At 34.7% G+C, this 14,660-nt stretch overlaps 3 protein-coding genes across 3 annotated transcripts; 1 reads left to right on the top strand and 2 right to left on the bottom strand.

Annotated features, from left to right (window-relative positions):
• Positions 1-166: 166 nt before the first annotated feature.
• On the top strand, positions 167-4,581 carry PHYBLDRAFT_181835 (hypothetical protein; the record flags this gene model as incomplete). The annotated part of the gene is made up of 20 exons (XM_018438527.1): positions 167-218; positions 321-396; positions 529-695; positions 818-828; positions 1,384-1,483; positions 1,605-1,741; positions 1,845-1,909; positions 2,007-2,091; positions 2,185-2,293; positions 2,362-2,429; positions 2,488-2,537; positions 2,673-2,715; positions 2,813-2,896; positions 2,999-3,172; positions 3,256-3,335; positions 3,524-3,631; positions 3,707-3,871; positions 3,948-4,130; positions 4,228-4,452; positions 4,526-4,581. 17 exons carry the CDS (start codon positions 167-169, stop codon positions 3,801-3,803), a joined length of 1,506 nt encoding a protein of 501 aa, XP_018290497.1. The 3' UTR covers positions 3,804-3,871; positions 3,948-4,130; positions 4,228-4,452; positions 4,526-4,581.
• A 1,733-nt stretch (positions 4,582-6,314) lies between these two features.
• Positions 6,315-10,856, bottom strand: PHYBLDRAFT_146648 (hypothetical protein; the record flags this gene model as incomplete). Its single annotated transcript, XM_018431699.1, has 6 exons — positions 6,315-6,638; positions 6,802-6,924; positions 7,469-7,522; positions 7,632-7,785; positions 7,831-8,148; positions 9,019-10,856. 6 exons carry the CDS (start codon positions 10,854-10,856, stop codon positions 6,315-6,317), a joined length of 2,811 nt encoding a protein of 936 aa, XP_018290496.1.
• A 2,016-nt stretch (positions 10,857-12,872) lies between these two features.
• Positions 12,873-14,410, bottom strand: PHYBLDRAFT_181834 (hypothetical protein; the record flags this gene model as incomplete). Its single annotated transcript, XM_018438526.1, has 6 exons — positions 12,873-13,136; positions 13,232-13,348; positions 13,448-13,737; positions 13,838-13,985; positions 14,100-14,254; positions 14,338-14,410. The coding sequence occupies 6 exons, from the start codon at positions 14,408-14,410 to the stop codon at positions 12,942-12,944; spliced, it is 978 nt and encodes a 325-aa protein (XP_018290495.1). The 3' UTR covers positions 12,873-12,941.
• Positions 14,411-14,660: the final 250 nt, after the last annotated feature.

Below are 14,660 nucleotides of genomic sequence, written 5' to 3'. Positions count from 1 at the left end.
GATTTTCATTAATGGTTCTAAAAATGGAAGAATTATAAGACCCACCCACTCACCCACACACACACAAAAAATAAAAGCATTGCCCTTTTTCTTATTTCTTTATTTTCTACCTTGTAAAGAAACATAGCAGTATACTCGCTTTTAATAATATCAAATTATTATTACTATGCGTACCTTGATTAAGCACAATCTTCATTCTTTTGGAATAAAAACTCAATGTAAGAGCTCATCGGCAAGATTCAAAAAAAAAAGCTTAGTCTATTTTTTATTTACTTATTTGTTCCATTCTTTCTCTTTGGCAACATTACACATTCACACAGCATTCTCGACATTAAATACAAAACTGCCTGCCAAAACACCATTCTCAATATACATTCACTGGCCATACTGTGAAAGGTAGAATTCTTACCTTCTTTTTTTTTCTTTGATTCAACCTTTTCACAGGAATCTTTATTACGTCGATCTATATATATATATATTATTATATTCCACTGACGATCGTTTAACAACAACAAAACGACAAAACAGTAAATGCACTTACTGTAACTTTAACAAGTACATAAATCCTCGAGATCCTCCTCATGAACGTCTTGTCAAGGCCATGACACGCGAACTTGATTTTTACTTGACAGACCCTCGATTTGGATTGAAAAACAAGAGATTGAATTCTGTCTATTTTGGCGGTGGAACACCAAGTAATAAAAAAAAATTAAATTAATAAGAAGGAGAAAAAAAAATCATACAAACACACATGTACATATAACATAGATATATGTGTATGTACATATATTGATTACTTTAAATGCTCATTATACAGGTCTCGCTTTGGTTTGTAACACGTAGATGTCAAAGAAATCTTTTTTCTTTTTAAAAAAAAAACTCTTTCTGGTTTTAATTTTTAATTTTTAATTTTTAATTTTTAATTTTAATTTTAATTTTAATTTTAATTTTAATTTTAATTTTAATTTTAATTTTAATTTTAATTTTAATTTTAATTTTAATTTTTTAATTTTTTAATTTTTTCTGGATTTAGCCTTCAACTGTGGCCAGTATTTTAAATAGAATTGATCACCATATAGGCCTATCAAAAGATGTTGAAGTTACGATGGAGGCAAGTCCACATCAATAATAATAATAATAATAATAATAATAATAATATTAATATCATCATCATCATAATAAATATTATTTCCATTTTTGTATGAAATCTTCCCTTTTTTTTGTAGGCTAATCCAACAGTAAATATCTGTTTTTATTCATTTATTCTTTTTCTTTTTCTTTTTTGCTTCCTCGACATTTTAATATTTCAATTCAAAGCAAGTGTAGCTTTATATATAATGTACATAACCTGTTTGTCTATGTTTGGGTATATTGTGTATGTAGTCAATTGAATCTGCAAAACTCCAAGATTTTGCAAAGGCGGGTGTAAATAGACTCTCTCTTGGAATCCAATCTTTTAATGACAAGGATCTCAAGGTCATGGGTAAAAACAAAAAAAAACAAAAATGATTATATTACTCCTCCACATCACTTTATCTGTTGTTGTTCCTGTTCATTTTTGTTACTGTTATTACTTTTCTCTGATTGTATCTTATACTTTACAGGACGAGATCATTCTGGAACTGATGCTATACGAGCAATCACCAAAGCCAAGCAGGTGTTTCACAAAGAACGCCTTACTTTTGATTTGATTTTTGCTAGACCAGGACAGACACTAGAGGCATGGGATGATGAACTAAAAGTAAGGATATTATATATATGGGAAATAAGATGTGTTTTTCTCTGGCTCAAAAATATTGGCTGTGTATATGTATGCGTTCTTTTTTTTGCTTTCTATATCTTAGCAAGGCCTGGAACTGGCTGGCGATCATATGTCTATTTATCAGTTGACCATGGAACGCAGTACTCCGTAAAGTTATACCTAAGCATGAATTTATTATTTCAAAGCATTAACTAAACCAACTCCAATTGATAATATACAATTTATATATATGTGTATATATCAGATTGCACAAAGCATCTGTAAGAGGTGAACTACCTCCATTACCTAGCCCAGATGAGGCAGCAGATATGTATGAACAAACATTAAAGGTAAATTATAATCTGAAAAATATATCTTCAAATATTCGTGTGCCATTTATTATTATTATTACTATTATTGAAATAAATAAAACACATAAATAGAGAACTAGTGAATATGGATTCTCGCATTATGAAGTATCCAACTATTGCCAAAATGAATCTGCCATCAGTAGACACAATTTCTCATATTGGCAAGGCATGGATTATCTTGGTAAGTATTGAACTATTCTTATTATTATTTTTCAAACGGTGTTGTAACGAAATAACTTTTATTGAAAGGTGTTGGTCCAGGTGCTCACGGAAGATTGACACGCACTGAAGATGGTGTGAGAGTACGAACATTTGGAGTAAGTTTTCTAGTAATTAAATCATATTACAATGAGTTAACATTATATATACTTTAAGGAATTCCACCCGAATAAATATATGGCATTATGTGAATCTGAAGGAGAGGGGTGAGTTTTTTCTTCTTCTTCATTTATTATTATTGATAATATCTATTATAATATATATATATATATATAAGAAGTATAACTTTGAAAACATGCTCAGCGGTCTTAATTGTTTTTGCTTTATTATTGTGGATTTAGAATTCGTAAGATGGTACCAATATCAGCCCGAGAGACAATAGAGGTAACATATTCTATATCTTCTTGTTACTGCCATATATATATATGTGTGTGTGCTTATGTGTTTTTGTATAATACTGATAACCTTTATTAAATAATAGGAGCTTATAGTATTTGGGATGCGCACACGAATGGGAGTTCCAAGAGCGAGGTTTCAAGCAATGACAGGATTATATCTCGATAATGTAAGTAATATTCTTTATTCTGTTAACTAATTTGCGTTAATTAACTCTAAAAATCGGCTATTTATCTATAATATTTCTTTGATTTGATAATTGATAATCCAGGTCCTCGACAAGGAGATGCTTCAGACTTATATTGAGGCTGGGTTTTTAATTGACGAAGCTGGTGTAATGGATCAAGCGATGAATAAGTATGTTCCAAATGAACTCTTGAGTGAATGGGATCTACATGGTGGGATCAGACCAACCGAATCAGGGCTCGAAAGGATGGATTCTATTGTACCACATATTATGAAAATATAGGATTTGCCAGTAGAATAACAATAAAAAAAAGTCTGCTATTTCATTCACTTGTAAATCAGATTTGCAGCCGATTCCAAAAATTCAAAAAAAGTATGTTTCCTGGATCTTCGAACATCACAGTGTGTTCATATGCAAACCTGTAACTTATTAGAAAAGTACCAGACTTGTGGAATATTCGTTACTAATATATTTTTTCAAGATCATTTTGCCTGCTTTAAATATTTTGTATTTCGGCATATATATACATTAGATGCAGGACATCCGGCTTTCTATGTTAATATAATTCATAGTTTATATACATATATCGTTAAAATCTTCAATCTATAGAAATTGGATATTAACTGACTCACCTTCAGAGTTTTTCTTCATAGGAACACTAGAAATTTCAGCTTTAAATACATGGTCAACCGTTACAAAGCGTACCTTGATCAATAGGTAATGTCAGACAAAAATTAATTTTATTGGCTGATTTCATTTAATTTTTTGTTTCAATCGTTTCGATATCTTTAGACCAGCCATCACCTTAGAGTTTAAACAGCACGTGATTGCTTACATCATTCCTGCTTGCATCATTCCTGCTTGCGTCAGCCAACAGATGTTTTGCTGATATAATTGTGAGGTGTTGATTGTAATAGCCCTGCAATAACCTCAAATACACATTTACATTGCACGATGGTATGTATAAAAAAGAAAGTCTGTAATTCGTTTAACTAATCAAATTTAACGTTCATGTTCTAATTGTATATAAAAGAAACGCGTTGTGTCATAGCTAAGAGGCATTAAGACTTCTAAGAGGCAATCTAGGCTAATGGACCCACGTCAAGATTCCGTGATATATTGGCAGCTCTTGTGTGTATTTCACGTCAAGATTCCGTGAAGTACAGTTGACCTTTCTATGGCACAATACATTAAACTTCCAAGTCCATCATCTGAAGTAAGTTTTATTTTTGTACAGACTCTTTTTAAATGTACCGTCTAATGCTAATTGTTTTATTTCTTTGAATCTGATTTTCTTTGTATGATGCGCTTAGGTCCCGTAATGTACAGCCGTCATTACTGGGGCGGAAGGTATGGCGAGTATTGTGTCATAGGACAGGGGCGTCACTTCCTCTAATGGCAGTCTAGGCTAGTATGTCTACGTCAAGGTCCCGTAGTATACTAGCAGCTCTTGTCTGTATTGCGCGTCAAGATCCCGTGTAATACAGTTGACCTTTTTATGGCACAATACACCAAATGGGCAAATGCCCTCACATAAAGCAAGTTTTATCTTTATACAAGCTTTTTTAAATGCACAAAAGTCTAATTTTCATTTTCATTTTCATTTTTTAGAATCTGTTGTTAATAAAAGTAATTCTTTTGAGAATAAACTCTTTGTTCCAATAACCACTTATCAAATTTCTTATTATTATTTTTTGAGTAATTAGAATATAGCAGCTTATATTTATTGTAAAGGGCTTAAGCCTATCAAGTACATTATACAAATAGTTATTTTATTATTATTAATAAATGAGATGTAAAAGAGAAGAATATGTGACCAAGCTAGTGTAGGAAACAAGAAAACGTTTATATAAAAATGAGTGTCAAATTGAGATATAGGAATAATCTGAAAAGAAACAATAAGTTCTATGAGTGTTATTTATTAAAGAGAGCCACCCTTGACACTATGCTTGCCCCGACTTCAGGGTAGCCTTAATATCTTGTATCCTGGTATACATAAATGTGCTCTGCAACTTTTTTGGCTAAAGCCACTCGTCCGCAATCCTCTTCTGCCTCGGGGTCTCGTTCCCCAATGTTTCTCTACTCTCCTTCGCTCTAAAGCTTCTACCATTAACCCTCTTCTTTCACTGCTCTTTCCTGACTGTCGCCCTCACAACCATCGCACTCTCAACTCCCCGTTACATCTCGTCCTGAAGGCTACGGATATCCTCCCCGGAACTTTGAACAAGTGGTGCTCAAACTTCCCAGCTGTCTCGCCCTTCCTTTGTCCTCTGTGATCTCCAGTCTACCCTCACATCCTCATTATTGATCAGCTTGACTGGATTTGCGAGTTTACCACCTATACACAATCGAACCCGAGTAGGATATACTCACCCCAGCTGCTCCCTCTCGTCTTCTACCCCGTTCCGTCACACTCAACGGCATCCTCAAAAGACTTCGCGATTGCACAATAGTTCTTCATCCCATTCTTTTTCGTACATCCATTTCCTCCTTTATACTTGAGTTCCAACAGCCAGATTTTTCCATTCAAGAAGGATCTTCCATCAGCCTTCACCCGCCTCTGTCAGCACAACTTCCGGATCAGACTTGACCCCGTATAATAGCTCGTTACTACCGCTCTGTCTGCTCATATCAACTAATTACTGCTCGTCCCATCCAGTCATCTCTCCTCTAACAACAACTTTGCTCTTTCTGGTCTTTTGCCTTTCCTCACAGGGCATGTAATGCTTGATTTCTCGGTTTTCACCACAATATTTTGTGCCGTGCTCTTCTCTACCGCATCATGCCTTCCATTATATCCTTTCCTCTCTGCACGATTTGTAAGAGGTCCATTGAGACGCAAGAGCATCTTCTTCTTGATTGTCAGTTAAAATCCGTGGTATGACTAGACTTTTGGTTGGAATTCTTTTGCGCCGTCCCTCTGCCATCTGTACTCTCAGCTGCCTCCCAGTCATTCGTCTTCCCTCCCACGCTTAACCTTGATGTTCTTTCTGCCCCTGTCTTTGGCTTGACCGTCCTTGTCATTTGGGACCCCTACTGGTCTTTCCGCATTAACTCTATCCCTTTCCTCCCCTTTGTGGTCCTCGCCTCTGCTCTGAGCTAAAGCATGACTCTCACTATGTATCTCCTTATAGCATTACCCTCACTCTTACCCTAAGAGCATCCACAGTGGTCTATTTAAACCTGAAGTCACATCTTTTTATTGCTCAAATGTCTTAGTGAAGAGCCGGATTTAGATATCCGTTAAATGATTGCCTAAAAAAATGGTCAAAACATTTATTTAAACAAACCGCTGTGGATGAAAAATCTAAATCTTATATCTAAATTTACATATTCGGTGAGTTTACACAGATCGCTGTGGATGATCTTAGAAATCATTTAAATGTTATTGAAAGAAAATTCAGTTAAAGCATTTAGCTAGACAAACCGCTGTTGGTGCTATAACACGAATAAAATGCCAGACACAACGCAGAAGTAATGGATTTACAATCAATCCTCGTCCTAGTACTGAAAAATTGCGCTGTGAAAGGAGCTGTACATGGGTGCGAATCTTAATGAGAATGTCGACAAAGGCCATGGACAGCTGTTTCTTGGGGTTAGTGAGGGAGAACTCCAGGTATATGACGGATTGTATTTTTTTTGTCGTTCCAAGAGGTGATACCTTGATCTTTAAAGCGAGTAGCTCAGTGTGATTGCTCTGACCCAGGAAGAGAGACTGAGATGGCTTTATCACAATTTATCCTTACTTTGTGAGCACACTCATACACCTAGAGTTGGTCCATCAGGGTGTTGAGTTCGGTGGACGTGTTAAGGAATACTATAATTTCATCTTCATAAACTAAAGGCTTGATCGGGTTGGAATCGGTCATGTCTTAGAGAAGACGTACAAAGCTATAGGAAAGGGCAAACCTGGGAATAGCAATATTGGCCAGAATTGTACGGAGTAATGGATCGAGAGCTGGGTTAAAAAGCAATCGAGAAAGTAGAGCGCCTTGTCGTAGAACTCGGTTCTATGCTACGGACGACGATAAGAACCCGTTTACATTAATGCAGAGCGTCGATTCAAAAAATAGTTACGAGAGGGTAGAAGCAAACATAGAAGAAGAGAAAAAATTCTCTGGTTACTTGCTAATGTATCTAGGGTGTAATATATTGTATGGTTTTTCTTGATCAAGTCGTAAGCCAGTTCTGGAAAGATTCTTTTTTTTTAGCACTGTCCATAATGAGTCCTTTGAACAACCCATTGTCGGCAATAAACTGACACCCCCAAGAATCTAGTCTGATATGGGTTAATTGAAGAGGCCATAGAATCGGATATACGCGAGGTGAGTAGACAAGTGAACAGTTTTGCACCAATACAGGTAAGCAATATCAGCAGCCAGTTCTCAAGGGACGTAAGGTATTCTTTTTAGGCAACATGACTACAATCGCTTGTTTCCACGAGGGAAGAAATTTCTTGTACTGAAGGGTACCATTATATACTTTCATAATCAAGGTTTTTACGAAATCATGTTAAAGCAAAAGGATCAGAAGCTCATATGAAATTCTGCCAACTCCAGGGCTGCTATGAGGATTTCGTTTGATAGCTTCCATGTTATCCGTCATTGTCTATGGGACAACCAGGAAAGCTCACACTCCCTCAGATATACGTATTTTGGGAGATATATTGTCAAATAAAGATGTAACTGCTGTGTCATCAATGAGCTCTGCTGAGTACGAGTCCAAATATACTTCTTGAGCGCATTTTCATGTTTCCTGGAGAATGAATCAGTCTGTTGCCATCCCAAAGTGGGTGTATGTACTGTTCCTGTCTGAGCTCCTTCAGGCAGAGATAGAAATAGTTATTGGACCCTTCACCTGCTTCTCGCCACCTATGTCCCGAAAGTAAATCCTGAATTATGCTCTCAACATCTTACTGTGCGTTAATCTCGGTTCCCACTTCTGTAAACTGCGTGTACAGTGTTGAGGTATATACTTCAGACTTGTTAACGTTCCCGTCAACATATTCGGTTTCTAGAAGAAGCTGAGAGAGTAACCTTTCGGCTAGGAGGTGTTCAAGATTAGTATTACGCCTATACGAGAATCCTTGCACTGCGCCCAAGTTGCTGATGTGCTGGTTTCGCACAGCATGTGGTCTGTGGATGGGAGGAGGTGCAGTTTGGTTGTGGAAAAGAGAGTCGAATCTGCGCTGAATCTGGTCAATGATGTCCGCTCTTTGTGTTTGTAAGACTATCCTAATATGATACTTAGAATTATATTTATAAAAAGATAGCAAACTAACAACAACCTAGCAACGAAATATTGCTGTTATGGTATCTCACAAGCTCTCAAACAGTAGACAGTTACAATGCTCAACTTTAATATAAAAGAAATGATTGGCTCCCATTGATATAAAAAATTGGAGAATGCGATTTATAGATTCACAACCTTTTGTCTATCCATGAATATTTTAGAAGACGAAATGAAATTAAAAACAAAAGTATATGAGACAACTTTGCAGTTCTTCTTTTATGTTAACAAGTAAGATCTCCTAAAATAAACATACGTTTCACAGTGGTACTCATAAATAGTAAAAAAAAAAAGTTAAATTCTAATCCTCGAAAACTGATAAAAAAACGCCCTGTTATAATGATTTTGTATTTGATTTGAAACTATCTTGAGCTATTCGATCAAATTCGAAAAGAAGATATTTGAGTTCGGCGGGTCACTATATTGATCAAATATCATATTAATATTCTTTCTTTCTTTTCTTCAGTCAAATCGAACCAAATTTTAGATACAAATATCCTATGTAGAAACCCATATTATATATTCATGTTTATCATGTAGTTTAATATTTGATAGATAGCCACATATATTTAAATTCAATATGTGGGCAAAGCAAATAACAAGTACCTCTCTACAAATATGCTGCATTAACCAACTGGGACTTTTCTCAAATCCGAATTCAAATACACAAAAAAACTGTTTCTATACAATTAAGTAACAAAGAAAGCTTAATTTAATTCTTTTTATTTATTTATTTACCTTTATTTTTATAGAGTTTATTATAAAATTCTTTTCCGAATCGATAAGAATCCTGTTCAGGCTCCTAAGTAGTATACTTCTCTATGTGTTTGCATCTCAATTCGATATAACCTTTACAAAGATCACTTTTAAATTCTTCTATGACATCATATTTATTCGATAATATATCAGCTTTAAACTTTTCGGTACGTCTCTTGGGGTCAGTATATCGAAAGTATTCTGAAATGGTATTAGCTTCTTGCTCTGGAATTTTATTGAGACCCTTTTTATAGCTCATGTCGTCGTCATGATCAGTAAAGATGTGAAACCAAGCTAAATGCTGAAAGCGACGTTCTACTAGAGTATATTTTGAATCCGTATTTTCATTTTTCTTATATGATGAGAGAGAGTTGTCCAATTGAGACAAGACCAATAAGTTGACATTGGTATTTTCGTTCTTGTCCACATTGAATGCTGTAAATCTGACATTTGCTAGGTGTAGTATCTTGAAGGAGATGTGAGACATGTCGAGAAACATGGACATGTCTTTTCCAGAAATAAATCCAGATATACATGTACTTTCCAAGCTCATATATTTGAGGCTCTTGCACCTGGAAGAAATATAGTTAACCATATCGAAGCTTGCAGAAACCTGGTTTAATTCCAAAGTCTGTAATCCATGCTGATGGTTTTTCAGGTCTGTATGTCGGATTATCATGGGCTCTGAATAAAGTACAAATGCTCCATTGGAAAACCTCAGTCGTTTCAGGGCAACACAATTGTCAAGAAGGCTTCTCAACTCAATAGCCACATTACATGAGTTAATTTCAAAATCCACCAACAATGGGCAGTAAGAGGGTATTTCCAGTCTTGAATTAAGCATACTCCTGTAGAATATATCTCCTTTGACTGAAAGAGTCTCGAGTGTCTCATAAAAAAACTCCATAAACTGCTTAATGATCGTTTTAAAGAATAGTCTATTGACCTTGTCGGATTTCGTCTCGTACTTTAAGTTTTTGATAGGAATTCTTAATGAGCAAAGAAATCCCCAGAAAGCATGATGTTCCGTTTCTAAGACGTCACTAGTGGTGAACTCGAACGTTTCCAAATGTTGGAGTACACCTGTATTGAAATCCAAAATATGTGGGCTTCGTTGCGTGCGATTTGGAGATATTCTATAGTACTGCGCATTTATAGTATTCCATCTGATGAAGCGCAAGTTTGGGTACTTGTGGGCAAAATGGTACGCCCACAAAACATTCCACTCACACATCCTTAGCTCAAGGGTAGTCAAAGCAAGTACGGGTACAGTGCCTAATCTTATATGCTGTTCTGTTTCCGAGTCATTACTGAGAGATATACAAGCATCGAAGGACGTCAACTGCTGCAATTTCTGGTGGAGATTGTCAAAGTCCTTTGCATTAAACACAACTGGTTGATAGATGCCCTGTTTAAATATTCTTAATTTCTGGAGCTTGTGACAATTTGTCAATAGTTCAATGAATTTTCCCGTCGATTTTGCTATTTCATTATAGGTGATCTGGATTGTCAAACTTTCGAGCGACTTCCATGTACCATTACACTTTGCCATCTCTTTGTGGATGTCCTCGCAACGGGTCCGTCCAAGATCAAGGTGCTTCAAGTTTGGTAAGAATTTAAAAAATACGTCTTGGTGTATACGTGGTATGGAGACATTTGGGCTTATTTGTAGAGTGAGTACTGATTGGCCGAGTGGTGTAGGAATACGTTTTGGGTTCTCGATGATATTGCAAATAGCTTTGAACTGTAACAGGGTTTCGACCCGAACGTTTCTCCAAATGCTTTTTTGAAATGGATATCTCCAGTTCTTACAAGTGAGAGCACAAGAGAGCTTGTCTTTTGTCTCTAAAAGATCAGCGATTTGAAAAAGCATCTCGAATGGTAGCCGTGATGCCATTGTAAAAATGAGTAGAGTCAGTTACAAAAAGAGAGAGAGAAAGGGTCGTAAGACAACTTTTTACAATAAGATTCAAATATTGGGGTATAATTTAATCATAATTATCATCATCATATTAGTACAATTTGTTGATGTACAAAAGGTACAAAAATATTAATAAAAGTCTGTTTGGGTATGACGCCTTTTTTTCTTTGGTATAAAAATGCTTTCGTGGAACATAGGACTTTTTTTTTTATTGCTGCTTTGAAAGGTTTATTAGATTAACAAAAAAGAAGCCTTTGATATTGATGTCCCGTAGTAACAGAGTTCCTTGAGGCAAAAAAAAATAAGCCCTGAGAATAATAGTGCAAAAGGCTCTATATAAACACTTATATATATATATTCTAGTATACTCATTTACCACAGAGCGTTATCAAGTTAATAATAAATCATGATTGGTTTTTTTTAATAAAGGAAATAATAACAAGGAGAAGCTTAAGACAACAGGATTGTTGGTGTTAAAGGAGAACATCATGAAATATGTGGTCTAAGTGGGTTTTCCAGATGGTACTTCAGGTGCACCCTAAAACAATATGTGATCACATAAGTGGTGTAGATTTTGAGAGATGGCTGAAAAGAGAGGAGAAGTTGATCAAGCTAAAGAGAATCACGATTTTTCTTTTGTTTGCGATTTGGTGTGTTTGAGGATAGCTGTTTATGTTGAATGCCCATCAACAAGCTCCAGCTGCATTAAGAGTATCCATGGTTGCAAGAGTGCTATAACGATAATGAGAAACAATGAATGACTCCCCAAAAAGAAAAATAAATCATCTTTCTTTCTGAAGGAGAACACCCAAGTATATGAATTTCACCATCAGCAGGAATAATATCGTATAGAGAACGTGAAAAGTGGGTATATATGACTGCATATTTAAAAGTTCTTCAAAGGACAGCCAGAGTGATAAGAAGTGTTGTGCAGCTCAAGTTGAACATGGGTTGGACATTTGAAGCCAAGCCAAAAAGAATGCTACATTGTCAGCAAAAAAGAAGTGGTGATTTGTGTTAATGGAACTGCATAACAAAAGCCATCTACAGCATGAGGAGCCAGAAGAGATTGATATGCATTTAACAAGGAAGGGGAGAAGGATTGTGCATTAGTGGATAATAAAGGTGTACATTATGATGTAAGATTGACATTCCTCAATGTGGTATCCTTTTATAAGTAATTTCAAGATTTGACATAAAAAATAAAATAAATAAAAATAATATCAAGTGGTGACAAAACAAAAAAAAATATGCTCCGTAGAGCGTTCCATCTCAGAAGTTTAGTGTCATCCTTGTGCAGGGGCCATGCTAATCTTCTCTGTATCGTTCCAATTTTAATATGTGACAGAGGTGCAAGCACTTGTCGACTAAAATAAATGTCCCAAAACACTAGATATATGCATTTATTTGCCGCTTTACAAAAGTTGTGGGTTTCTAATATTTTTCAGAAATTTTTTATATTATAAACATTATATACAGAAAAGTAAATAGCTAGGCTTGGTAAAATAATTGTATGCTTAATATCCTTATTTTACCCTTACTACATCCACTCTACACAAAATACCTTTTAATTTCTTTATCTTTTAATATTAAATAAACTGTATATCAACCTCTTTATAATGTATCCTTCAATAAAGAAAGCTTACTATAAGGTTTGGTCAAAAGAACGACATGCTTCTGGAAAAAGAAATTTGTTTTGTCTTGTTGGAGTGTATTTTGGACTTGTTTGCTAGCACATAACTAAGCTACTTTGACAATAAATACCTGAGTAGATAATATATACTTCTTTATTTCTTTATTGATTCGAGTATGATTAGTTTATTAGAGTCCTCCATATTTTTGGCCTGTATTTTTTTTTACTACGCTTTAAGATAAAGTGAATGAAAGAGATAAGCTGTGAAACTCAAAAAGAAAAGCATTTGCTACAGATGGCTTAACACATAAAGTGGAGAACCTCAAATTATAGATATAAGCACAAATACGAATACAAGTATGCTTTTGCGTTTAATTATTTGGTTTAGTTATTTTCTTTGCAAAATAAAGAAGAGGTCAATGGTAATATTAAGGTTTAGGGATAAATTCAAGAAAAGCATCGAGATGTTCTTTTTGGGGAAGAGAAGTTAGCTTTTCTAAATCATCCACCACTGATGTGTTCAGTTTTGTAGCTTCATCCTCTGTCAAAACTCTCCAGTGTGGTGAAGCTTGTTTTCTGAGCCAATTGAAGTCTTCCATTTGATCAAAGTAATTTACAAAAGGCTAAATAATTAAATGAGTAACAAGTAAGTAACAAGTAAATAAAGAAGCTTCAAATAAAATATAAAATATTCTCTCGTATCACTTCTTTTTCTTACCTCTTTTTTCTCGTTGTTTTTTAAAGGACCAACACGAACTTGATCACAGTCTTCAATAATTGGACGACTAGACACACATAACAAAATATCCACGTTTACAGCATCATGCATACGGAACTAACAACCAAAAAACGAAATATCAGAGATCAACCAAAACCGAAGAAAAAGATAGAGATGTAATTCGCCTTTCTTTATCTCTGCTTTCATTTTACTTACTTGATGGCAATCGATTGCCATGACTGATCTTGAGAATCCATACAACAATACTGATCCTTCGATTGAACCACACAAGATGACACACTCGGTTACATTCTTGACATGTAGAGCAGAAACACGTATAGTGTCATCCAACAAGGATACAACACATCTATGCAGATTTGACAATGAGACATCTACACTCTGTTTTCCGGGCGGGCGAGAATCTTCCAAGGTCAGCCACTGGTTAGATATATCTGAAAATCGAAGCATTGTCTCATCCTCCACCCAACCAGGTTCATGTTTGACAGCTTTATAAAGATATAATAAAGTGTGATTTAAGTTTTACACAACTAATTAGTCATTTGATCGTTTGCTATATATATATATATATATACATATATTACTAACCAACTGTATCAGTTGTTGGAGTATCTGTAGTTGTAGGTGTAGTTGTAGGTGTCTTTGCCTTTGTTTTTCTCGACTTAAACGAAAACTTTGGTTTTGGAGTCAAGTTTGTTCGTTCAGTCTCCAAATCTTGAACCAACGATCTGATTTGCTTTATTTATTTATTTATTTGTTGTTGTTGTTATATAAATAAGTTAATACACACACACATACTTATATACACATATAAACATACACATACATATAATAGTAATTAACAAGTTACCATTGAATATTGTCGTTCATCATAAGGTGGAATGTACTCTGTTGCTTTTGTCAATTCCTTTTCGAGGCGATTGATTGTTTGGAGGATGTTGTTGAAATGTTCAGGTAACTGAGATGTGGGAATAGTCTTTGAACGTTCGAGTTGATCGGCAATTCCTTTTTTTTAAAAGATAAAATAAAAAAGCATTATTATTATTATTATTATTATTATATATGTTTTCTTGGTTTAGTTTAGTAACCTTGACGTTCAAGTTTGAATTCATTCCAGAATTTCAAGGAAGCATCAGTAGAGCTGTCAACTGAATTAGACATGATGGTAAAGGTTGAAACATTTTTATATATTTTATTTTATTTTATTTTGCACATAAAAAAAAACCAGCTGGGTTCTCCACACTACATATATTACATATATTACAGGAGCACAAAATCTAAATTATATTTAATTTCTGGATTTTTATAATGCAAAATATATACATTTCGTATGAAAATTATTGGGTAAAAAATGTTTCAAATGAACAAACATTTCTTCTATTTTTTTATATGAAAAATAAAAATGTAAAAG

This window comes from Phycomyces blakesleeanus (genome assembly GCF_001638985.1).
Source record: "Phycomyces blakesleeanus NRRL 1555(-) unplaced genomic scaffold PHYBLscaffold_13, whole genome shotgun sequence".
NCBI classification, from domain to species: Eukaryota; Fungi; Mucoromycota; class Mucoromycetes; order Mucorales; family Phycomycetaceae; genus Phycomyces; species Phycomyces blakesleeanus.
The sequence above is the reverse complement of the archived record's forward strand: the minus strand, read 5'-3'. Positions and strand labels throughout refer to the sequence as shown.